The following is a 27,749-nucleotide window of genomic DNA, read 5'->3' on the forward strand; positions in this document are numbered from 1 at the left end:
ACTTCCATACATGCCCATACTGATCAACTACCCGACTAAACTATCGGCCGACAAAAAATCGATGGTCTGCGCCTAGGCTGACTAATAAATACGACACTTTTGCTGTAAAGAAATATTAACATTTTTTTTTTGTATGGATGAAATGAACAAATAGTGGACGATTTTGATTAAGCCTTGACAGATTTTGCTTTAAAAATATTTTGAATTTCGCCTTCTCAATCAGCGCGCGGTTAAGTAAAAATGTGACATTATTCCAAGTTACATTAATTTATCCAAATTATAAAACTAACTCGCGGCTTCATTTCATTGAACTCCGATATGGTAACCGTGTCGGGTTTTAGTAGGTAGGTAGACGTAGACCCAGCTGCGCCTTTCGGCCTTTAATAAGCAGGCCCTCATAGGAAGTCCCACATAACCCACTGCATCGGCCAGTGGGTCACATCGGGTAAACGAGCTCGAACCGGGCTGTTTAGTCGAGTTTGAATGAAAGAAAGAAAAAATATTTATTTGGTATTAAATGATACACATTGACATTACAAGTTTATAAAAAAATCTCAATTAACTTGTAAAAATTGTATAGATGACCCACGCTGAACTGTCCCACCAAACTCAATGACAGGGGGGCGCTACCATCGTTCAACTATATGGTTTCCAACATGGCAAAAATCGGAACCAGCGATCCGGTATTGACGGTGGCGCCCCACTGTCAATGTCATCGATACGATAGGACAGTCCAGTATTTTGGAACTATACTCGACTAAAGTGCTTTAGTCACAATGTCACATCGCGAGTAGTTTAGTTAATAAAGGCGATAACATACTCTTCTAAATCAGTCAACTAATGCGATCAAGGCTTTACTTGGCTGTTTAACACAATGCCTTTGCCTTTTCCGACATATTTTATGGCACAAGTACACTATGCAGGAAATTGGCCAAGACGTAATAATGTGAACACCATCTCGGTTCCTTTTTTCTCCTCTCTCCTCGCATATTTCGCATTCGCCCATACTTCGGTGTGCGGGCGAATAGTTTGCGACTTTGCGTATAGTGTATTTGCGCCATTGAGATGGTGGTCACTGAGACTGACAGGTGGTCACACTGCTGTCAAAAATAAAATCGATTTCTTCTGATTTCTTCTTTCATCTTTTCGCGTAAAATAAATTGTTGCACATCTTTGCGGATTATTATCAATTTATTACCATTACTTGTTAGATAGCTTTTTGAATCTCAATACACCATGATATTGTTTGTAAAACTGAATACATAAAATTAAATATTATTCTTCTTCTTTCCGTTCGTGTGTTTTTGTTGCGTTAAAAAAATGAATTTTGAGAAGAACAGGTTGGATACATTTGGGACTTGGCCCGCCTCAGCTCCTGTTGAGCCAATACGAATCGCAAAAGCGGGTTTCTATTACACAGGCCAAGGTACAGAGGTGCAATGTTTTAGTTGTGATGGTAAAATATCGCAGTGGAACTATGGTGATCAAGTGATGTGGCGTCACAGGCAATTGGAGCCCAGTTGTGCGTTTGTGGTGAATCCCGACCAATCTGGGAACGTGCCTATCGTGCTTAACTCCTCAAGTGATTCCCCAACCGAATGTCCTCCAGATGAGTGGAACCCGGCGGATTGGTCCTTCACATTTGGACAACATGAGGTTGAAGAAGAATATGGAAACTTTGAACACTATGGAGTCAATGAAGACGATTTCTTATACCGAAATGATGCGCTACGGCTGTTGTCTTTTAGCAATTGGGTTGTGAGCAAGACTATTTATTACTTTTAATACCCTAGACAAGTTGCAAAACTAGACAGTTGTAATTTCAAAAGGGTTTTGGCTCTGGTGTTATTTGTAGAAAGTTACTTCGCTCTGTGAAGGGATTAGATTTTCGGAAAGATCAAAACATGCCACTTGTCTAGGGCCCAAGGCCTTTTATGTTTATAGTCAATATCATAATGTTTTAAGAATTTCTTCTTAGTTGCATGCTTGTATAATTGACACTACAACATCTAATATTTACTTGTTCTTTAACCTTGCCCTTGTGAAGTTAAGGTTGTAGAACACTAACTTTTCAAATTCAACCTCATAGAAAACCTTGAGACAAGGTGAAACTAATGCAGGTTTAGTTAATGCACCTATTTAGTATAGCATGTGGTTATACCTATGTAAATATTAATTTGAACATTTATGGGAAATGTTTATAAGTTATTGCATGTTAATGTAAAATTTATGTCAAATAAACCTGAATATACATCGAGTAGGTTATAATAGGTAAGGCGGTTTTAGAATCGCGCTGACTGCTCGCTGATCGTCGGCACTGACAGATCAATATGTATGTAATTGAAGGGAACGTTCCTGAGTGACGCTGATCGCTCCGCGCCGACGCTTCATACATTTCGGCTGTCAGCGCAGACGGTCAGCGTGACTCTAAAACCAGCCTGAAATAGAAACAAAATTCACTGATTATCGTAGTAGGCAGTTAAAGTTATCACTTATCCCCTAACTCTTAATCTCTGCATGTTTTCATGGTTGCTCTATTGCCTAACTCAGATTTTTCTTTTAAATAGGATGGTTCAATATCCAGAGAGGCTTTAGCTGCTGCGGGGTTCTACCATTCTGGGGAGGGTAGACTTCGGTGTGCGTGGTGCGGAGGGGAGTTGGCTCCGTTTAGAAGATTCGGATCACTGGGGGCCCCATTAGAAGTACATAGAATGTAAGTCTTCTAATAACACCATATTACATGATTTCTTTATTTAACATGCCATTATTGAACATCATGTATGTAAAATTTCCTTTCAATTGCTCTTTTGGTCCATCTTATATTCAATATCTAAGTTGTTTACATAAATATTGTAATCAATGTTACATTCCCCTTAACCTAATCTCATAACATAGTCATAAATCTTGATTATTTATTTATTCTTTCTAGGGACTTTACTTGTGTTTTCTGTTTACACAATAAGATAAACTGCTGATTATGTGTCAGGTATTTCCCGAACTGCGCGCACGCCCAAAGGCTTATGGAGTCAGCCAGGGATGTGACTCGTCAGATACAGGAGGCCCGCGCGGCGGCGCCGCCGAGGGTCCGAAGGGACGAGTCTCCGGGGTACTCTTTCAGTGACTCGATGTCTGAGCCCGAGAGGGCGGGAGGGACGCCTCCTCTCCCCGAGCCACCAAGTCAATCGTAAGTTCATCATCGTCATTAGGTCATTTAGGTGCTTATTACAGAACAGAGCTCAGAACTTGATTCAATTTCTTGCTCCGATTGAGACTTTTGATTGGCTAAAATTGAATATTTAGACCAATCATTGAACATATCCATGAACTTAAATTTAATTGTGTTCATTGTTTGATATATGGACAATGAACATTAATCCACTACATGTGCCATGTGGACCCAAAATAAAAGACAACAATGAAAACAGGTGCATCAAGCATATTTGTGCAAAGCCTATAATAAATTGATAATGATCTGCAAGTCACGAATAGATAATTATATAATCTACTTACAATTATCTCTAACTATAAATAAAAGTCATTTAAAGTGATTGGATATATTTATAAAAAAAATACCCTTACAATATTTAGGCTATTTTTACCAACGATTTTATAATCACTGAAGATAGTGAAAATAAAAATCATTTAGTTAGATAAAAGTTTTAATCTTGAAGTATGCTGGTAAAATGCAGTATTAAATAAAATTACATTGTTTTTAATAAAGTAATTTAATAAAGCCTTTTTTTGTCTTGTTGCCGACCAATCCTTATACGTCGTTATTGTGCATGTGTAAAGTTTGGCCAATAATGTTGCATGGGGAGTAAGGGGAGAATGGATTTAACAGCTTATCCTACCCAACCGTCAACCCTTTGTATCTTCGTCCATTAGCAGGTTCTTGGCCAGCGCGTTGCTATGTCTGTCGAGTCTCTGTCTGTACTTTTTGCTGTAGTTGCTCACTTCCTCCTTTACAGTCGGCATCTCAAGGTATTCGTGTATTTCTGCGTTTCTCACAAACCAGTGGGCGCTGGAGACTGTTCTCAATGCGATGTTTTGGAATCTCTGTATTATTTCCAGGTTGGAGTTGCTAGCAGATCCCCAGAGTTCTATTCCGTAGGTCCAGATTGGTTTGATAATAGACTTGTAGACGAGCAGTTTGTTGTTGATAGAGAGTCGGGATTGTCGTCCTATTAGCCATGACAGGTTCCTGAGTTGCATATTTGCTTCAGTTCTCTTGGCTTTAACATGATTTGCCCAGGTTAGCCTTCTATCGAGGTGCAAGCCCAGGTACTTCACAGTGTTATTGGTTGGCAAGGGTTTGCCTTCCAAGGTGACAGGAGCACAATCACCTTTTCGAAGGGTGAAGGTTATTTGTGTGGACTTAGTTACGCTGGGCCTGATTCTCCATTTTTTCAGCNCGTCAACCTCACCTGCACGCGCCAGATGGCGACACTACCCAATAGGTTACTGTGGTGCTCCCTGCTAGATAACAGACGAGGCACTGGCGACCGAGCCATGGCGGTATAACCATACACCTGATCAGGCAACTGTTCGGAGGAGGCTACAGCGAGCCTTAGAGCCTAAATAGCTCTTAAAAGGTCTGGAGTAAAGAAGGGAGTTAAACAACTATGAAAGCAAATTTGAAAGAGAAACTACCCCAGGAGGGTACCGCTGATACCGGAGAATCCCTCTCTGGGCTTGAGTCAGCCCAGCATAACTTGACTGACCCAAGCCCAGGCTGCCCTTCGTATTCTGGGGGGGGCACAACTTTGCTTAATGAAGGATTGACTACCAAGGAAACACCAACTGACAAACCAAGGAAATTACTCACACAACAACTATTCCACCCAGGGCTATTCAACCGTCAAAGATCTGCATCCTTTGGTGAAGCAAATGAAAACAGCATGAGAAATGAATGCAATCTAAATAGACCGCAAACGCTTACTCAGAAGCGAACTCGCTCTCCAGATGAAAAAGAATTAAAGAGGAACCAAGCAAAAAGACACATAGCCAACCGAGAGATAAATAGCCATGCCCACAATGCCAACCTAAATATTGAGACAAGCAACAGTTTTGCCTTGCTTGATGAAGAAGGGACAGACGTCCCAGTAAAACGCATACCAAAACCACCACCGATCATTCTCTATGGGGTGGACGACCTGAGCAAACTCACCGAAACAATTGAAGAAGTTGTAGGGAAAGAAGACTTCACCTACAAGATACTCTCAAAGAGCAAACTCATCATAACCACAAACACCATAGAAAAATACAAAGAAATGATAGAGCACATCCGATGCAAGGGTTTAATAGGATACACTTTCACGCGAAAAGACCAAAAAAGTATGCGGATTGTTATAAAACACCTCCACTTTAGTACACCAAAAGATGACATTGTTGCTGCAATAGAGAAAACTGGAAACACTGTACAGGGAGAAATTGTAACAGCCCGAAAACCAGGAACCAAAGAACCATTAAATACATTCTTTGTTAACATAGCCCAACATGAGAACAATAAATTTGTGAAAGACATAAAAGTAATCTACAACCAAAGAGTACTCATAGAAGACCCGAAAAGAAAAAACTCCGTAGTACAATGCAAGAGATGTCAACAATATGGGCACAGCAAAAATAACTGTATGCGACCTTACAGGTGTGTTAAGTGCGCTGGAGCCCACGAAACCACTAAATGCACTGTTGATAGAAACACCCCAGCACAATGCGCCCTATGCTCTGGATGCCACCCTGCTAGCTACAAAGGATGTCATGTATATAGAGAAGTCTTAGCTAGAAAACGACTCACGAACAAATCTTTAGTACGACAAAAAGCGAACATAAATGACGACTATGACGGAGATCGGCAGACTTCACCGTACAAGAATAACACTCCAACAACTGCTACAACCGAGCCCAAAGACACTGTTAAAAAACTATCAGACCAAAGCAAAACACAAGAACTGACTGCAGCTCAATGCCATCAACTCTATAGTGAAATAGTTAAAAATAGACGATCGAAATATAACCAAAACACAAAAGAAATGGAAAAAATTATAGACCTTACAAACACACAATATACAGAAAAAGACCCCAAGCCCCTAAAATCGCAGAAACAAAATATAAGAAACAAAGGAGATCACATGGAAAATAAAAGAACATATACTGAAAATAAAGAAGATTACACTCAAAGAAAAAGAACATATACAAGAAATAACGATGACATTGTGCAGTCTCAGAGAACATACGCAAGAAATAACGCTAGGCATGAGCCACAGAAACCAGAAATGACAAAAACGGAACCTGAATATACTCTACGTGAACGCAGACCGAATCTAGAAACGCTAATAATGTCACAAACTGAAAGAATAGACCAGCTGATCGCCCAGCTAAGTACTATGATGAACCTTATCATCACTCTCATGAGTAAACTATCCCAATGACTTCCCTAAGAATCGCTACCTGGAATATAAATGGTCTTGCGCCAAACAAACAAGAACTAGACATATTGCTGAAGGAGAATAAGGTTGATATAGCTCTAATATCGGAAACTCATCTCAATGATACAAAAACATTCAATATGAAGAATTATAAAGTATACTGTACAAACCACCCTGACAGTACCTCTCACGGTGGTGCTGCTATCATTTTAAAAAATAACATAAAACACCACCTGCATAGTCAATTCCGAGAAGACTGGATGCAGGCCGTTACTGTTACTATACATGAGAAAATGGGCCCCATAAATGTTAGCGCTATTTACTGCCCCCCAAAGCATAACCCAAAACAAAATGAGTTCGATGGATACTTTGAGAGTCTGGGAAGCCGATTCATAAGTGGCGGTGACTGGAATTGCAAGCACACGTATTGGGGTTCAAGATTGACGACTACCAAAGGAAGAGAACTAAAAAAGAGTATCGACAACCAGAAACTAATAACACTGGGAACAAACGAGCCAACGTACTGGCCGACTGACGCGAATAAAATTCCTGATCTTGTGGACTTCTTTGTTGTGAAAGGTCTATCAGAAATGTACTTCAAAATTGAATCCTCACTTGACTCTGTATCTGACCACACACCAATTATAGCAACGTTTAGTACCTCAGTAATAACTAAAGAACCGATATCGACATTATTTAACCACAAAACCGACTGGGACTCATTTGCAAGATACATAGAACAGGAAATAGACTTGAAAGTTAAATTAAAAACAGCAGAGGATATAGAAGAAGCTGCCTTCTATATAACAAATCTCATCCAGGTCGCCGCGTGGCGTGCAACACCGGCCCTAAATAACCCTGCCCCAAAAAATAATATTCCACTTGAAATACGTAACAAGTTGGTAGAAAAAAGAAAACTACGAAGGCAATGGCAGACAGGTAGACATCATGGTGACAGAGCAAAATATAACAGAGCCTCCAGAGAGCTGAAAGAACTTATAAAAGAGAATCAAAATGAAGCATTCCAACATAAGCTGTCCAATTTATCCGCTCACAAAAAAGACGGCTACTCCCTTTGGAAAATAACTAAAAACTTCAAAAGACCACAAAATCACATTCCACCGATAAGAAAAAGTGCAGCTGAAGCGTGGGCCAGAAGCGGAAAAGAGAAAGCGGAGTTGTTTGCAGAACACCTTAGTCAAGTTTTCACTCCGAACGAGTCATCCTCTACAGAATTCGAAGCAGAAGTCGAAATGATGATCCAAAGTGATCAACAATTGACATTACCACTGGCTTTGGTGACTCCTAGGGAACTCAAAAGAACAATATTTAAACTAGCCAACAAAAAAGCACCAGGCTTCGATCTTATAACGGGGGAAATTCTCAAACAACTACCCAGAAAACCAATAGTATTTCTAACAATGCTATTCAATGCAATCCTCAGAATACACCATTTCCCAAACATCTGGAAGATATCTACCATATGCATGATTGCGAAGCCAGGAAAACCTCCAACTGAACCCAGTTCATATAGACCGATAAGTCTACTTCCAATCTTATCTAAGTTGTTCGAGAAGATACTACTGTGGAGACTGAAGCCTATATTGGATGAGAATGGGATCATACCGGATCACCAGTTTGGGTTTCGGGAGAAACATGCTACTGTTGAGCAAGTGCACAGAGTGGTCCAAAAAATCAGGCAATCACTTGAGAAAAAAGAATACTGCTCTGCTGTATTCCTAGACATACAACAGGCATTCGACAAAGTCTGGCACAAGGGTCTACTATACAAACTAAAAACCCTACTACCGAACTCAATCTACATGATCCTAAAATCCTACCTGGAACAAAGAAGGTTTCAAGTAAAATATGAAGAAGAATTCTCCAAGCTGTGTGAAATCAGAGCCTCAGTGCCGCAAGGATCAGTGCTGGGACCTGTCCTATACTCCATATATACGGCAGACCTGCCTGAGACACCTGATGTAGTGACGGCTACCTATGCAGACGACACCGCGTGCCTCTCAAGCGATACAGACCCGGAAAAGGCATCAACCAAATTGCAGACCCAGCTTAACAAAATAGACTTGTGGCTGAAAAAATGGAGAATCAGNAATGAATAACATGAAGCAATAAAGATATTATGATTATGATTATTATTATATAAAGTTTATTTCGTGGATAATTTTATAATTATCAGCCAAACTTATTATTTTTAAAGAATTGTTTTACGATGAAATAAATAATTTTAATAAATATTATTAAAGATTGCAAGTTTTCCATAAAATAATATATGCCTCTACCTAATTTAAAAATAGTGTAGTAAAGAATTTAAATAAATATTCAATAAACAACCATGATCTTAATAAACTTCATTGCCATAAAATTTTACACATTAATTATTGTTTACAATTAACATAATACATAGTATTATTTTATAAACAAACTACTATAAAATTAATGTTAAAAAGAAAAAATATAAATTTAAAAAACCAAAAAAGATTTATGTGGAGATGCTGGGATTTGAACCCAGGACTTTCAGCATGCGAAGCAGACACTCTACCACTGAGTTACATCCCCGATATCCAAGATGGCGAAATTATGGTAGACTATCCGCGGCATTATTAAAATCAATACAACAGACAGAAGAAATTCAAATAAACTCACTTTGATAAGAAAACCCCCTAAATTCTAAAATCTTGCTCAGTTTAGTATCATGATGTATTTAGTAGTATGAATGCTAATAACGAAACGTGGCTAAAACGTCATTGAATATTGTCGTCGTATTTTGACGTCAATAAAATAATTATATTTTACTTTTACATTTCATAAAAAAAAACCCAATACTTTTATACTCATATCACATCATTATTATCATTTAACTAATAACATAATATCTAATAATAACATTTAACTGATATTGTACTGCGCTGTAACATATTGTATTAAACTTTCTAGCAGGCGACATGTTATTTCAACATCAATTTTATTAGGCTTTTTGAAAATGGAATTTTAAGATATACTTTAAAGCTAAGCATAAAATTCGTTTATAAATAACTAGCTTTCCGACCGCGGCTTCGCCCGCGTGAAATTTTGTCTGTCACAGAAAAACTTTATCGTGCGCGTCTCTGTTTCGAAAACCGGGATAAAAATTATCCTATGTCCTTTCCCGGGACTCAAACTATCTTTATACCAAATTTCATCAGAATCGGTTCAGTGGCTTAGGCGTGAAAGCAAGACAGACAGAGTATAGATATTGGTATAATTAAACTATCCGAAGTAACATAAATTATCAAACAAATCAAACTAAAATTAAAACAATAAAAATGTGTCACTACTAACCTAATGAACGATTTTTAAATAACTCTCCTCTTTTGTCTGACGGAAGATATCTTTTGTGTATTTCTTTTTCTTCTTGTTTTATGTGGTGTACTAGTGTCTATCTATCAAGGACAAAATATCTCAATACCAAGTCGAGAAAAAAAGCGGCACGGCCGTACCATCCTTTTCTCGAAGCAATTCAGGCCATTTTCGACCGCCTGTAACTTCGTTGTGGATAAAACTAGAAGGCTGAATTTTCATTAGCTATGCAGGCATTGTAAAGACACGGTATATTTAAAATTTCATTCAATTTGAACCAGTAGTTTAAGAATTATAACGGGTCAAAGTTACTTAATTTTGTCACTCACTGACTGACTCACTGACTCACCGATCATCAAAACTCTAAGGCACTTTTAGAGCAGACCTAGAAGCTTCAAATTTGGAATATAAGTAGAGTTTGGTGTATGAATCAAGAAAAACTAAAATATTTGGGGGCACGGTAGTGCAACCGCCAAGTCGAGTAAAATTTTTCAATTTCGGTCCAGTTTTCTAGATACATAACTGCTGTCTACAAAATACAAAAAGAAATGAGATCCATCCGTCAGATATATTGACTTGGCCATCGCACTAAAATAATTTAATTTACACGTGTTTTCATGCGATGGCCAAGTCAATATATTTATGTAAGTAAAACGTTAAAGATTTCCTGGCCTGGACTTGGTATTACATGGATCTCACAACTTTTTACCGTAGAACAACTGAGTTGCGAGACTTGGTTTTTTTGACAAGTATTGTTTTTGATGGGTTATACTTTAACATTCTCTCTTTGTCCCCAGGTCCTAGGCATATCAGAGCGCGAATTCATGGACCAAATGGGAGTATACTTCGTCGGATTCGTCTCCCAGTATGGATACGACAGAGTTCTCTCTGTGCTAGGCCGGCACATGAGAGACTTCCTCAATGGCCTGGATAACCTCCACGAGTATTTGAAGTTCAGCTACCCTCGAATGAGGGCACCCAGCTTTATATGCGAGAATGAGACAAGACAAGGATTGACGCTGCATTATAGGTCGAAGAGGAGGGGCTTTGTGTACTATGCAATGGGGCAGATTAGAGAGGTAGTAGAGGAAGTTCTTATTAGTTAAATAAGTTCGTTCGTTTCAGCCAAATAACGCCCACTGCTGGACAAAGCCCTCCCCCAAGGATTTCCATAATGACCGACCTGCGCTGCTCGCTTCCAGGCTCTTCCCGCGACCTTCACCAGATCGTCGGTCCAACTAGTGGCAGGCCTGCCAGATAAATAAATATAATAATATAAGTTTATTTTATATGCAATGAGAAACAAGTACCTAAGTAGAAAGAATTTTGCGATTTGTGTAATTTAATTATTATGCCATGAAGAGACCATTGAACTAATGTAGGTACATTATACCTCAATGGAATAGATATAACGTATTACAGAAATAACGTATTTTTCTCGCTTCATATTAAAATGTCAACTTTCCGCAACAGTAAACAAAAAACCGAAAAAGAGTAATATTTAACACTAGCTGTGCCCGCGACTTCGTCCGCGTGGAATAATGACTTTGGGTAGGCACTTTTAATAATTTAGTCTNAAAGAAAGAAAGAAAGAAAGAAACATTTATTGCCATGGACATCACAGAAGACAAAAGATGTAAATAATAGAAAAAAAAGTAAATAAGACATAGGTGACATAAAATAAAACATACAATGAAAGTGAAAGTAAAACTGAGCAGTGCCACCCTGTCGCACAGCGATGTCCATCGCAATGGGACCCCACTCAGCATATGCCATGGCCCCCGGTGAGGGAGGCCACGACACAACAAGCAACCACAAAGCGCCTCAAGAGATGGCACATTCTCGAGCTCAGCGAGAGAAATTAGAGCTCTTACCAGTGATGGACTTTGCTATTCAATGGAATACCAGTCAAATAATCCGCTCCCAGAACACATCTAATTATGGCTATGGATGGCCGATCGTAGATAATAAGAGGACGTCAGATACAGGAGGCCCGCGCGGCGGCGCCGCCGAGGGTCCGAAGGGACGAGTCTCCGGGGTACTCTTTCAGTGACTCGATGTCTGAGCCCGAGAGGGCGGGAGGGACGCCTCCTCTCCCCGAGCCACCAAGTCAATCGTAAGTTCATCATCGTCATTAGGTCATTTAGGTGCTTATTACAGAACAGAGCTCAGAACTTGATTCAATTTCTTGCTCCGATTGAGACTTTTGATTGGCTAAAATTGAATATTTAGACCAATCATTGAACATATCCATGAACTTAAATTTAATTGTGTTCATTGTTTGATATATGGACAATGAACATGAATCCACTACATGTGCCATGTGGACCCAAAATAAAAGACAACAATGAAAACAGGTGCATCAAGCATTATTTGTGCAAAGCCTATAATAAATTGATAATGATCTGCAAGTCACGAATAGATAATTATATAATCTACTTACAATTATCTCTAACTATAAATAAAAGTCATTTAAAGTGATTGAATATATTTATAAAAAAAAATACCCTTAAAATATTTAGGCTATTTTTACCAACGATTTTATAATCACTGAAGATAGTAAAAATAAAAATCATTTTAGTCAGATAATAGTTTTAATCTTGAAGTATGAGAGCTGCTGGTAAAAAGCAGTATTAAATAAAATCACAATAAAACTTGTTTTTAATAAATTAATATTTTATTTAGACTTTTTTTGTCTTGTTGCCAACTAATTGACCAGTGCCAATTTCCTTTTACGTCGTTATTATGCATGTATGTAAAGTTTGGCCAATAATGTTGCAACAGTGCAAAGTAGTGCACACATATTTTGAAATTTCTATTTTTATCGTAAAATATTGGATGACTTAGAAATTATTCTGAGTAACAGATGAGTAATATTCATCGGAGAAGTGAGCATTCACCTTAAATGACGTCATCAATATTAACGTTACCTATTTGCGTAGCCTCTTGCATAGGACTTCCCCTCTTCAACTGGTTAACGTGGATTCATGATAGTATTTGTTTGTATAACATTACATCATAATTATGTAAATGTTACATTTATATCTGCTCAGTTATTGGAGAGTTTGCTTGTCATACCTACCTCGGTCCTCTGTATCTACCTCTCTCTATCTTCTGGGATAATCTCGAGATATATTTAAAATGATATTATACTTAAATGTTTTACAGAACTTAGTTATTTGCGAATTAAATATTTTAATTAATGTACGATTGTATTGCAAATGCAAATGCTACATTGTAATTCTGCCCAAGTCTAAACACTGATACTGACATTGAAACTTAGCCTCAAAACAGTGTAAATTGGCATTGAGTTTACAAGTTGTATCTTATACCAGGCCTGTTCATCTCCGCGAGTTTACATCGAAAACAAAACACGCACGATGGCCCACCTACAGGATTCTATTCGACAAGGCCTCACATACGAGCGAACATTGACTCACGCACGCGTATTCTTGTGTATGATGGAAGAAAGTAAAGAAAATGGTGTACTAAATACTGTGCAGTATTTAACTGCCTAAATAATAATAAAAACACAGCATGTACTTTTTTAAGTTGCCTCAAGACACGGAGAGGTAAATATGTAAGTAGTTGATTGATGACTATTCATGATAATTCATGCAAAATCATGTATTTCCTCCGCCATATTCCGCAGTTTAACACCTCACGTCACATCATTTTACCGAAGTCAGCCCTATAGCTTCGGCGCAGTGCCGATCACTGACGATTGTCAACAAAATGGTGCTTGACTCTTGAGACAGGCTAAATTACACCATATTGTTGATGAAATTGAGCATACATTTTTTTAAATACCTTCGCGAAGTAAAACTTCTGTACGTAGTACTTATTATTATTCTGTGCTTATACATAGTAAATTCTATGTAAATAAACAGCATGTATGCTCATGACCCCGAGGGAATGCAGTAAACAATATAAATTGATTGATTGAGACTGTTAATAGATCGTGCACTCGCATTGTACGATTGCAACACTATCGATTGTTGTTGGGTAATGCAATCTGTTACTTGTGCGATTTTATAGGGCACTTTGAAGGTTTCTTATTTCACGACTAAATGATTAACCCTTTATAGAATTAGCCTACATTATTTTATGTATCTTCATTATTTAAGGATGTATTTACATGTTATGGTATTTAGTCCTATAAATGAAGACGAATAGGAAGTATTCTAACTTACAAAAAGTAAGTTGTTGCTTCTCTAAAAACTTTAGTTCCTCGCCTTAGAAATCCTGTCGATTTTTAGCTTTTTCGAGTCCTCCTGTTTAAACATTGAGTCAATGACTGACTGAATAATCGCTTCTATAGACGTTAAACATAGATATTAAACAACTTTTGATGATGATATTTCAACAGAAATGTCATTGTTGACAACAGGTCAGGTGCAGAGCACAACACTCGCTTACTGGATGGGAACACTTGGCGTAACCTCGGCGTGGTGAGTGGATGCGCGAGGAATCCGTCGCAGGCGTCGCTGGCCGCGCGACTGGCCACCTTCTCGCGGTGGCCGACTGACCGCCCTCAGGCCCCGCAAACGCTGGCCGAAGCTGGATTCTATTACTCGGGGAATGAAGATCATGTATGTATTCAAATAGCTGTGCCCGCGAAAACGCGTGAAAGTAGTATGAATCCCCGTTTTTGAAACATTTTTCTTTTGGCTGTAGAGTGATGTTATACAGGGTGGAAACGATAAGTGATCTCACTCAATTATTTCTAAACTATACAAGATATCGAAAAACTGGTAACTGATCCTGAAAGTGCTTCACGAGCTCTATCCAACGCTACCGATAATGGGTTACAAAATAAACTGAATCTATCCGAAAATTCAATGTTTCCAGTTTCCATACATTTAGTAAAACCACTGAATATTAAAAACTATACAAGCTATCCAAAAACTGATTAATGATCCTGAAAGTGCTTCACGAGGTCTATCCAAGGGTACCAATAATAAGTTACAAAATAAACTGCATCTATCCGAAAATTCAATGTTTTCAACTTCCATACATTTAGTACTGCCACAATCATGGCACTCATGTCTTGATAATATTATAACAAGTAAAGCCTAGTACTAATGTTTTCCATGAACAATTTAAAATAAGAATGCAATTTACGAGTTCATTTTAAGTGTTTAGTATTTCATAAAAAAAATTAACACTTAATATTGTGTGGCTGGCATTTAGTATGGAGGCTGAAAACATTGAATTTTCGGATAGATCCAGTTAATTCTGTAACCTATTACTGATACCTTTAGAAAGAGCTCGTGAAGCACTTTTAGGATCAGTAACTAGTTTTTCGATATCTCGTGTAGTTTAGAAATAATCGAGTGAGATCACTTATATTAGATTATTTATAGGAATTCAATTTGAATGCAAAAAAACTAATGTTATTCTATAAAAATGTTTGAGATTGTATTCTGTTGTTGTACCTATAAATAAATAAATAAAATAAAATAAATAGTTTCCACCCTGTATAGCCTGAAGCCTTCCTCGATTTAATGGGATACCCAAAACAATTTTTTTTTCAATCGAAGCAGTAGTTTCTGAGATTAGCGTGAATGTGGTGATAAAGAAAAACAGTTATCTCAAAGGCGATGGATAGTGCTTATTTGAATTGTGTCGATTTGCGATTTGATTTGAACAAGAAGGATTTGGCTTATACATCCATATTATGCCGACCATAATTATCCCTTAGTTGCCTTTTAAAACATCCACGTGAAGATATATAAGGTGTTATTTTTTGTACTGATCATACTTTACCAAGGCATCTAATAAAATCATACAAATACAACCCAAGTGTTTAAAAAAAAAATTCAGGCTAGTTTTGTTTTTACTTTTCCTAACAAAAAAAAGATATTATTTTTACAACCATCCTGTCTTCACTCACTGCCTCTCTCTCTTTCTTTACTCATTTCATTCATACGAGTACGAACAATGGCCGCGCGCGTTCATTCAACGTTCACACACATAAAGGTTAGATTACACTAAGCNACTTTTAACATTGAACATGCCACGATTATTCTGGTAAACAAATTTCCGGGAATAACGATTCAATATCCATAGTGCTTTTGGTAAATCAGTCAGTTTCAAAGATAAAATTCTGAAAAAAAATCACAAGGTGTATAGGGACCCCCAGATTACGAAAATCGCTTAATCGGAAAACTGCTGCTATGGCTATTGCGGCTTTATTCCAGGCACCCATCGATTTTTCTTTTGGCTGTAGAGTGATGTTATATAGCCTGAAGCCTTCCTCGATTTAATGCGATATCCAAAACAATTTTTTTTCAATCGAAGCAGTAGTTTCTGAGATTAGCGTGAATGTGGTGATAAAGAAAAAAGTTATCTCAAAGGCGATGGATAGTGCTTATTTGATTTGTGTCCATTTGCGATTTGATTTGAACAAGAAGGATTTGGCTTATACATCCATATTATACCGACCATAATTATCCCTTAGTTGCCTTTTACAACATCCACTTGAAGATAGAGGTGGTCCTATTCTACTCTCTCTAACCATACGGCTCATAATTTCTGACACTGCTGTTATTTTAAACCTTATTATGGAACCATACGTCTTATTTTTGCATTCTAGGTTCGTTGCTTCTACTGCGACGGCGGCCTTGCCAAATGGGAGACGACTGACAAGCCATGGGACGAGCATGCGCATTGGTTCCCGCATTGTGGCTACGTGCTTCTCATCAAAGGGAGGGACTTCGTCGAAACTTGCCGCAAAAAACCATCGCAAGGCCAGGTGGAGCGGACTGTGAGTCTTAATGTCAATGCCGTAGAGTATATTTTCGTGTAGCGATTATAAATAAAATAATACATATTCTTAAACATACTTATCAAATACTTTTTTTTTTGTAAATAAATTGCACTCGCTAGCAAAATATGGAATCACCTATTTGTTCGACCGATCATAATAACTAAATGACCAATAGAAGACAAATAAAAATGGTACCATATTGATACCATAGATCAGGGTTTCCCAATTTTTTGTTGCCAAAGAACCCTAATTGATTATACTTTTCCTAGCGGAACCCCCGTACTACTCCGCCAGCATGCCCTGCCCCTCCCTTGTGCGTAAACAAGTCGGTGCGAGCGAACAACGTCGGTCACGAAACGTGGGATAATATTTTTTACGGAACCCCAGGATTCCGCGGACCAACATTCAGGAACCGCTGCCATAGATACTTAACACCAGGTGCGATTGCGGTCAAATACCTGCCTTGTCTAGCATAAAAAAAAAAGATTGCTCGGAACAAAACATAACGATGATTCTATACTTTTGTTCGTAAGTGTAATAAACTTATATGTTTGAAGACTGCTATACTGATTTACTAATTACATTTTTATTATTACAGCTATCATCTGACAACGCGCGAAGGCGGAGGGGTAATAATAATAACAACAACAATCCAGCGGCCGCCAACCCTCCTCCACAGTCTGTACTAGATACACAGGTAATAATAATTCGAAATGGTAAATTAACAAACGCTTATGACGATTAACAACTCAGCAATTTGAAAAGTAACTTGATTACGAGATTTAGGGCTACGATATTTATTCCCTTAAAGGAAGTGTACACTTTGTACCCAATAGCAGTTACAAAATTAAGACATTGCAATAGCATTGAGTGAGTGAGTAGGATGACAGCACGCAGGATTGCCAAACTAATGGCCGTTGTAGCACAGAATAATAATAAGTACTACCACAGAATAATAATAAGTACTACGTACAGAAGTTTTACTTCGCGAAGGTATTTAAAAAAATGTATGCTCAATGTCATTAACATAACAATATGGTGTAATTTAGCCTGTCTCAAGAGTCAAGCACCATTTTGTTGACAAACGTCAGTGATCGGCACTGCGCCGAAGCTATAGGGCTGACTTCGGTAAAATAATGTGACGTGAGGTGCCAAACTGCGGAAAATGGCGGAGGAAATACATGATTTAGCATGAATTTATCATGAATAATATTAACTACTTATTTACCTCTCAGTGTCAAGAGGCAACTTAAAAAAGTACATTCCCTGTTTTTATTNTGGACTGGTACGATTATTTATGTTGTTGCGCTCCCGCATGCCGATCGGCGGCTCGGCGCGGGCTGTAGGCGCGGAGCGACTGGCAGCGATATCAATATGGCCGACTCACGCGGCGCGACACGTGGCAGCGGTCGTTGCCCTCGGCCGGCTACTACGATTATAGTGCGTAAACGAATACTCACCGCGCTCAAAGGATGATTTATTTTTTATTTTTTTCGAAACATTCTTTGTCGTTTTACTCGAAAACTAGCCTGAATTTTTTTTTAAAAACACTTGGGTTGTATTTGTATGATTTTATTAGATGCGTTGGTAAAGTATGATCAGTACAAAAAATAACACCTTATATTATGGTGGTCCTATTCTACTCTCTCTAACCATACAGCTCATAATCGCTGACACTGCTGTTACTTTAAACCTTATTATGCAACCATACGTCTTATTTTCGCATTCTAGGTTCGTTGCTTCTACTGCGACGGCGGCCTTGCCAAGTGGGAGACGACTGACAAGCCGTGGGACGAGCATGCGCATTGGTTCCCGCATTGTGGCTACGTGCTGCTTATCAAGGGACGGGATTTCGTCGAAACTTGCCGCAAAAAGCCATCACAAGGCCAGGTGGAGCGGACTGTAAGTCTTAATGTCAATGCTATAGAAGTATAGAATATATTTTTGTGTAGCTATTACAAATTAAATAAATAAATAGATATTTTTAAACATACTTACCTAAACACTTTTTTGTTAATAAATACATTCGCGAGCAAAATATGGAATCACCTATTTGTTCGAGCGATCATAAGAACTAAATGACTAATAGAAGACAAATAAAACTGGTACCACTTTAAAGGTAATTATTATAAACTTTAAATTGATATCATAGATACAGTCAGTTCTTATGATTGCTCGTAATAAAACGCAAGGGGGTGATTTCATACTTGTACTCGTAAGTGTATTATACTTATACTCGTGTGATTGAAGACTGCTATACTGATTTACTAATTACATTTTTATTATTACAGCTATCATCTGACAACGCGCGAAGGCGGAGGGGTAATAATAATAACAACAACAATCCAGCGGCCGCCAACCCTCCTCCACAGTCAGTACTAGATACACAGGTAATAATAATTTGAAATGGTAAATTAACGCTTATGACGATTAACAACTCAGCAATTTGAAAAGTAGTGACCGACCGAATATTCGTTTTCGTTTTCGTTTTCGGCCATTTTCTGCCAAAAAATGGACATTCGGCCATATTTTCGTTTTCGGCCAAAAACCAGCCGAAGCTTCGGCCAAACCGAATATCAGATATACGAGAATAAGATGGTGACGTTTATCGTTCCGATATCTTCGGGAGTGAATCTGGTGCACTCATGGTTCCAATCAGACTTGAACGGACGCGGTATTGTCACACTCTTTTGAAGTTGTGAAGTGAGGTTACGTTGTAAAGGGTGTCCAGCGAGAATTTTCCAAGTTCAAAATAGAACACAAATAAAACCTAAGAATTTTCATTAAGTTTAATTGTTTCAAAATAGAGTCTAATGCGGATTTGAAATACGCCATGAGTCACTGGTCGGGAGCCTACAGAGCGTTCGCAGTTGAACAATAAGTATTTGAAATGTATTGTCGAATGATCGATGAATGTCTGATACCGCAACTGCAACTGCATCCCGGACAACTACGTAACTCTATTTTAGCAAGAAGGTGTCTCACCACACACGGAGAGTACCTCAATGGAGACACTGAGGACTATTTTTTTTTTCAAATAAATGATCAGCAGGTACAGGGACATACCCTAGCTGCCTCGGTCACCAGATCTCACACCATGCGATTTTTTCTTGTGGGGATATCTCAAGTCAAAAGTTTACAGCAAACAATCCTTAAATAATTCAGGTTCTGTAAGAAAATATCCGCCGTGAAGTTGCAGGAAAATTATTAGCGCGATTTGCTCTCGCATAGTTGCGAATGTAAGGGTCCAGCTGTGAGAGTGCCTATATTAAACCCGCATTGTTAAACTCCAGTTTGCATTAGTAATAAATAATAAAAAATCATTAATTTATTTGTATTTATTTTTGAAGTTGAAAACTTCCCACTGGACATCCTTTATTTCTTCTTCACTTCCCAATATTTCATTATACACCGAAAATGATATTCTACTAAGAATTCATAATTATTTTTTTTGTGTTTTAATGCCGGTTTTCTTTACTCAATCCTTATCAAAATCAACTGTCAAACGTCATTATGTTTTTGGTCAAAACATTAACGGTTTTCAAAGTTTTTACATAATTTCAGATTGAAATTTGAGAGTTGAAGGTCATTTTCGTTTTCGTTTTCGTTTTCGGCCGAAAATGAGACTGCAGCCGAAGCTTCGTTTTCGTTTCCGTTTTCGGCTGAAAATCCATATTCGGTCGGACACTATTGAAAAGTAACTTGATTACCGGATTTAGGACTACGATATTTTTTCCTTAAAGGAAGTGTACACTTTGTACCCAATAGCAGTTACAAAATTAAGATATTACAATAAAATCAAAAATCAAAATCAAAAATATTTATTCAGTTTAGACCACAAGTGTCACTTATGAACGTCAATAGAAAATAATAAAAAAAGAAAAGGTAGCCCTTATGGGGCACTTTACATGTCTCCTTATCTTTTGGGCCCTACCAGCGCTTCGAGACAAACATATGGCAAGTGCTGAGAAGAACGCCGGAACAAACTCAATAATAATAGCATTGAGTGAGTGAGTAGGATGACAGCTCGCAGGATTGATAAACTAATGGCCGTTGTAGCACAGAATAATAATAAGTACTACGTACAGAAGTTTTACTTCGCGAAGGTATTTAAAAAAATGTATGCTCAATGTCATTAACAATATGGTGTAATTTAGCCTGTCTCAAGAGTCAAGCACCATTTTGTTGACAAACGTCAGTGATCGGCACTGATGTGACGTGAGGTGCCAAACTGCGGAAAATGGCGGAGGAAATACATGATTTAGCATGAATTATCATGAATAATATTAACTAGGTACTTATTTACCTCTCAGTGTCTTGAGGCAACTTAAAAAAGTACATTCTGTGTTTTTATTATTATTTAGGCAGTTAAATACTGCACAGTATTTAGTACCCCATTTTCTTTATTTTCTTCCATCATACACAAGAATACGCATGCGTGAGTACATGTTCGCTCGTATGTGAGGCCTTGTCGAATAGTATCCTGTAGGTGGGCCATCGTGCGTGTTTTGTTTTCGATGTAAACTCGCGGAGATGAACAGGCCTGGTTGTAGCAAAAAGTTCATGAGTAGCGACCGATCCAAAAACGTAGTATAGGTTGGCCTCCCGCGATGGTCTGATCATTGCGGAAATCCTTGTGGGATGGGAGGTCTGTGTCCAGAATTAGGCTGCGTTTCCACCAGAGATTTGCGAGGATGCGCAGCAAGGGATGTGTTTGTAAAGAACCAATAGAATCGCTTAATTTACCGATGCGAGGTAAATGAAGCGATTCTATTGGCTACGCATCCTCACACACCTCTGGTGGAAACGCAGCCTTAGACGACGTTGACCGAAACGATGACTATCTCCGCGTGCTTTTAATTGTATTTTTTCCTTTCAGGTGGAAACGGTTATGGATAGTAACATCGTGACGGCCGCGCTGGGAGCTGGCCTCGACGCGGCGAGGGTCCGCAGGGCTATAACACGAAGGCTGCGCGCTACTGGTCAGTATTATAACATTATTATACTAAGTAAATATTGCTCCGTTTATAAACTACTAGCTTTCCGCCCGCGGCTTCGCCCGCGTGGAATTTTGTCTGTCACAGAAAAACTTTATCGCGCGCGTCCCTGTTTCAAAAACCGGGATAAAAACTATCCTATGTTCTTTCCCGGGACTCAAACTATCTCTATGCCAAATTTCATCAAAATCGGTTGCGAGGTTTAAGCGGGAAAGCGTAACAGACAGACAGACAGACAGACAGACAGACAGAGTTACTTTCGCATTTATAATATTAGTTGGGATTTTCAAAAACATACATAATTATTGTTTGTCTGTAATATGCTGTTTTGTTTTAGGTGGTGAGTTTTATGCTAACAAGGTGTAAAAATAATGAAGACCCAAATACCTGACATGTTGATAACACGCACGTGGTTGTATCGAAAAATAGTATGGACTGGGCAGGTGGCACAGACTGGGTAGATTGCGTGCCGACGTCCGTTCCGTGCGTCCGCGCAAGTTTTATCGTAGGCTTACTTACGCTTAGTCTGAATGAGGAAGAGCCGCGGACGAATGTCCAATTTTAGGATTATAACTCGCGACTTTAGACGACACCGGGTTTTAGTGGAAAAGCCTTCTGGCGGGGAGAGCCCCAGATAATAACTAACTGGCCGTACCCATCGGCCAATGGCTATGCAGGAAGGAAAAAAAATTCTAAATAAGGAAAAGAAGAAGATATTTCTTATGCATGTAGAAATAAAACTTGTTCTTCAAGGAAAAAGCCTAATCAGTATTCAAATGCATGACCAATCTTTCGGCTAAATATAAAACTTTCCGCTAATTTACATCGATTTGGTAAACATTACTGTTTACAGGCATCCCATACGGTTCAGCAGAGGCGCTTATAGACGCGGTGTTGAACGAACAACTCAACGAGGAGGCTTGGAGCGTGAACCCCCAAAGCCAGCAGTTGGCCCGCGACATACTAGCGGAGACATTAATGGAAATATCGCCTAGGGTTGGGTATGTGACATTTGTTTATTGTTTACTGGACAGTCTGGTCAGGTGGGGATTCTTGGATGGCTTAAACATGGAGTGCAGGTGCGGTTTTGTTCCCCAGTCGATGAAGCACCTGATGTCGTGCCCTGAGTGCCTAAGCAATTGCACTCAGGAGGATTTGATGAGTGCTGCTGACAACGCCACTCTTGTGGCGGAGTTTTGGGCTGACACTGTATAGGTTTGTTGTCGACACGAAAAGAAGAAGAATTTTTTTACTATAGATAGATCTAGCGCTTAACTCAATGCCTGAGGTATGGGAGGGGTGACATTGACATATTGTGAAGTGACAGATCATATAAATCTGAAGTCTCGCTGACGTTTGACGTTACAAAAACACCCTCCCGTGCCGCTCCCAAATCTACTTTTCAGGATCTTATTACTAGTGTTCTTCTGATTAATTTAGTTGCGGGTCCATTGACAGTTTACCTTCCCCCCGGGACCTTTATTGGTTAGGTTTTTATTGGCGGTAGATAGGTAAGCTGTCGATCCTGGCTACAGATAAGTTGCAGCAGTGGGAACGAGTGTTAGGATAATTGTAATTTTATAAGTAAGAGAAACATTTTTTGTATTTAGACGTGTACTTTCTATGCACACATTATTCATACAAACTTAGACCCCCATTTGATGTGCCCCGTTATCGTTAATTCATGTAATGAAATGTACTTTTTACGGTAACTTGCAATCAAATATTCTATTCAAATCACTTACGTCTATACTTCAAATAACATTGTCATCTCATTCAGCTGACCAAACTCTTTTTCTCTACAGTAACCAGATGCCTACGTCATGGGAGGACAACCAGCCCGAGCGTCGTCTGACCATAACGCTTCCCCGAGAGCCGAGAGAGTTAATTTTCAACACAGCAGATCCAAGAGCTTTTTCTCCGGCCATTTTCTTCACTAACCGTGCCTCTACCACCCCTAGTCCTCCCCCTCCCGTCTTCGGGGCCCCCCACGCCCCTTGCTTCGTAGAAGCCCCTAGCACAACAGATGCCCCTAGCGCAACAGATGCCCCTAGCGCAACAGATGCCCCTAGCGTAACAGATGCCCCTAGCGTAACAGATGCCCCTAGCGCAACAGATGCCCCCCCTGCTCTTCCTGCCCCTCCTGTCCCTCCCGCGAAAGGGGATGAAGCGAAGAAGGAAGAAGTGGATGGTAAAGAGAAAAAGGAAGAAAAGACTCTGACGCTCGAGGAAGAAAATCGGCAGCTAAAAGAGGCCAGGGTGTGTAAGGTGTGCATGGATAATGAGGTGAGATTTGATTTGTTGGGTAAAAAACACTTCAACGAAACATTTGTTAGGATTTTGTTTAAAATAATACAATTAAAATGTACATTTTCACCAATATATTTCTCAATCTTTGCTGAGGTTTTTCGACAGTGGTGCCAACTTGGCGATTGTAAATGCGATATTTTCGTCTTTGACCAGTTGGCGTCACAAGCTAGTGGAACTTACTCGTCAGTAATGTGAACCAGTGAATTCAATTTAGTAAATCCTCATCATACCAAATTAGCATAATTGTGTGTGATTTGACAAATTAGGCAAGCATTTGTTTACCTACCGCCGAGTGAAGTGCTAGCAATTCGATGATGGCTATCGTCTTTATACTTACTTAACAGTTGGTGCCATTATTGGCGATTAACAGGATCGTACTCTACAGTGGCGCCATCCTGGTGAGTGCAAATGCGATAGTCCTTCCGTTTCAGTGCTCACCAGTTGGCGCCACTATCTTCGCCACTAGGAACTGACAGTGACCTTACTCGCCAGTGCCGCCAACTGATAAGCGCTATAACAAGGCTGCTCAACCTTTTGGAGAGTCGGACCAATAAGCCATGATAGCCGAACGGTGAAAGACTGGCCGACTCGTCATTCGGGGAACGCGGGTTCGAACCCCGCCGCCGCCGTGACACAAACATTTAAGCTAAATACTAAATAGTAAGAGGGGCTAACAGGACTTGTATACTTGGCAAAAATTACTTAATATGACCTCGCCTGCCACGAGATTTTGCGTCGATATAATTGTGCAAAATCAAATCACTAATAAATCTTTAAACAAAAAACGCAGGTGAGCGTGGTGTTCCTGCCGTGCGGGCACCTGGTGTCGTGCGCGGGCTGCGGCGCGGCGCTGTCGGCGTGCCCTCTGTGCCGCTGCTCCGTGCGCGCGCTCGTGCGGGCCTACCTCGCCTAGGGCACAGGTGTGTATGGGCCACTGGTATAGCCTAAACCACTGGACGGATCGGGATGAAATTTGGCATGCAGGTAAAGTCCGGTGTAGAATTTTGTCCAATGACCCCAAGCTACCCATCCTTATCGCTCGCGCGTAATTATATTGCTGTCGCGACTGTGCCCGCAGTGAGTGTGCGAGCGCAACAGAAACATAATTACGCGCGAGCGATAAGGATGGGTATTAGCTTGGGGTCATTGGACAAAATTCTACGTGCTTGCAGACCCGACTATAGATGTTATGACGTAGGCATCCGCTAAGAAAGGATTTTACGAAACTGCACCCATAAGGGGGTAAAACAGGATCCACGCGTACGAAGTCGCGGGCGGCCGCTTGTCAAAGTATAAACGTTAAGTTTATCAAACTAAGGTTTATTCAAAACCGCGCAGTAGATACTGGCAATATGCACGGCGCCATTACCATAAAAAACCGCGCAGTATTTAAGCGCTACAGTCGCTTAAAGGAAATAAAAAATCTGATTTGTCCCCCTTAGGGCAGAAGCTGAGAACGCCAACACGGATGGTCGTGACAAAGTATTGCAATAATAATCGTATTCTTCGCGACTGCACTGTTTTGCGCTTGTTTGTCGTGTCTTCAAATTTTTGATTCGACCTAATGCCGTCCACTGCTGGACAAAGAACTCCCCAAGGATTCCACAACAACCGGTCGTGCGCTGACCACATTCATTCTTCTTCCCTTCTTTTCTATATTTTTAAGTTCAAATTAGAAACATTTTATCTGATTCTAATTCCTATATTGCTGTTTCAGGTTCAATAATGGCGGTAAACGGCCACGTGCATCAGCTACCAGTTTTCCGTTGCGTTACTTTATCTCTGACTACTAGGTGTATTAGGTATGTATTACAATAAATATTATATTATGTATGGATATTCATTACATTTAGGCCTACATGTGATGTATGCTCGTATCGTAGTGCATATCGGTGATAACCGAAAACGGTAAAATTAATTTTAACTTGCTATTTATAATTATATTTTATTTATAAGCGTATGTATGACCACTGAGTCGTTTTTGTAATATAACTAGCTTTTGCCGGTAAATTGCAGTTGTAATCCGAACAAACATTATAATCCGGTAATGAATTTGTGACCGATAATATAAGGTTATTCTGAAACAATCATTCTTTATGGCATTAGTGTGCCATAAAGAATGACTGTCGTCGATATGTCGATTCTTTGTTTTTTCTACTGTATGGATTAAATTGATTTAAAAAGGCTATCTTTGAATCGATTATTTATAATCGTTGTCGGTTAATTCCGTCGTCGCTACAGACTTAAATATATGATTTACTTGCCATTTCATAATTTAAGAACCTTGACTGCTGTCACTCTTATCTCACTACTTAAAATATGAGCAACAAAAAAGTAAAATTTATAATAATGAACTATGTATACCTTATCATCATTATCGAATAATTTAGGTTTAATTAATTTAGAAATTAACAAATAGATATTATGTATTTATTTATTAAAATTTAAAAAAAATCGAATTTCTCTAAATATTGTCGTTTACAAACAACACACCCAAATTGTCGTAATGTTTATTTCCGTTATTCCGAAATATATTTGGAAATATCATTGTTTATAAATTAATTACGTAGTGATAATTAACGAGAGGGCGGTAAAATGGACCCCAGTGTATAATCCTATAAAAGTACTTTTAGTGAAACGGTTTTAGAGCTCACTTTACTATTAATAGTAGATTGTATAAACCCATGGTGTAGATGTGTGCGATTCAATACAATAGTTGTCTGTGAAACTGCTTGATTCAATGTGAACCTGTGTGAGATTATGTCTCCAATTAAGTAAGTAAGCATTACCTTTAGCGTGAGAAGTATGGTTGAAAGGCAAGATTAAAAACCCAATATCTTCAACTTTAAAGATCAGTTCACCTTTCCCTTACTTTTTGCTCCAAATATGTGATTTCAAGATCTTAGCTCGTGTCGTAGATTTAAAACCATTAATATAATAGGTACTTATAACATTAACATACCCTGCGCAGCTTGTAGTTTCTGTTTAAAATAGTGAAATATGACAAACAAAAGATTTCTGTACTTTCCAACCACAAACAAGTACATATAAATAGCGTAACATTTAATAATACATGAGGCCCAGAACACACGGTGAAACGCAATTGCAACTTCTAGTTACTTTTGAGTTGCATCTAAGTTTCTGCCATAGCGTCCGTTGAGAGACCACACATGACGCGACCAGTTTGAAACGCGTTGCAAATCAGTCGCATTGAAACCGTCGCGCAGGAAACTCGCGTTGCGTTTCATTCATCGGATTTGGCTTCTTTTGTACAAAATGGCTGACGACGAACAAAAAAACATTACATTTGTGTTAGAAGTGGAAAAGTATCCTTGCTTGTATAATACCACACTATCAAGCTACTCTCGCTCTCAAAAAATTCATTTTGCAGACGTCTGTTCTCAAAGAAAACCGAAATAATTGTGGTTGCAGCGTGTGTGGAAAATGGTTGAAACTGGTTTCAAATCAATAATTTCAAAAGGGTTTCGTTGCAGTTGCGTTTCACCGTCTGTTCTAGGCCTTAGAGTCGTGAAAACTTCACATATTACTCTTCGTGTTCTAAATGTAATATTCCACATGATGATTCAATAATAATTTGATGTTTTAGAATAGAATAAATATATTATTAATCAACGTAGCACATTAATCAGTTCCAAAGTTAAATTGCTTGTAATATTGAATTGCTACTTAGCTTAAATTTTGTTGAAATTCACGCGGTCCTTATAGTGATACAAATAAGAATGAATGTTAGAAAATAGACAAAACAATATTATCTTACTCATCTTGTGAAACTATTGCACTTTATAATTTTCCAAGCTCTCGACATACTGTTTTTTTATTTCACTTAAGTAAACTTGAATTTTATTTAAAAAACGAAACCTTTGCACA

The 27,749-nt window shown here is 38.9% G+C and overlaps 1 protein-coding gene and 1 non-coding gene across 2 annotated transcripts; one reads left to right on the plus strand and one right to left on the minus strand.

Moving 5' to 3' along the window:
* The first annotated feature begins 1,104 nt into the window (after positions 1 to 1,104).
* On the plus strand, positions 1,105 to 26,964 carry Diap2 (Death-associated inhibitor of apoptosis 2). The gene is made up of 19 exons (XM_028300942.1): positions 1,105 to 1,758; positions 2,568 to 2,713; positions 2,987 to 3,184; positions 3,969 to 4,071; positions 4,411 to 4,515; positions 4,944 to 5,334; positions 7,929 to 8,470; positions 10,580 to 10,861; positions 11,747 to 11,898; positions 14,152 to 14,374; positions 16,381 to 16,551; positions 17,153 to 17,251; positions 18,286 to 18,456; positions 18,846 to 18,944; positions 21,434 to 21,536; positions 22,405 to 22,552; positions 23,357 to 23,837; positions 24,652 to 24,781; positions 25,579 to 26,964. The coding sequence occupies exons 1-18, from the start codon at positions 1,321 to 1,323 to the stop codon at positions 24,772 to 24,774; spliced, it is 3,975 nt and encodes a 1,324-aa protein (XP_028156743.1). The 5' UTR covers positions 1,105 to 1,320; the 3' UTR covers positions 24,775 to 24,781; positions 25,579 to 26,964.
* On the minus strand, positions 8,931 to 9,002 carry TRNAA-CGC (transfer RNA alanine (anticodon CGC)). Its single transcript has one exon. It is a non-coding gene; the product is annotated as a tRNA-Ala (tRNA).
* Positions 26,965 to 27,749: the final 785 nt, after the last annotated feature.

This window comes from Ostrinia furnacalis, unplaced genomic scaffold, assembly GCF_004193835.3.
Source record: "Ostrinia furnacalis isolate ACB-3 unplaced genomic scaffold, ASM419383v2 OfSCF0074, whole genome shotgun sequence".
NCBI lineage: Eukaryota > Metazoa > Arthropoda > Insecta > Lepidoptera > Crambidae > Ostrinia > Ostrinia furnacalis.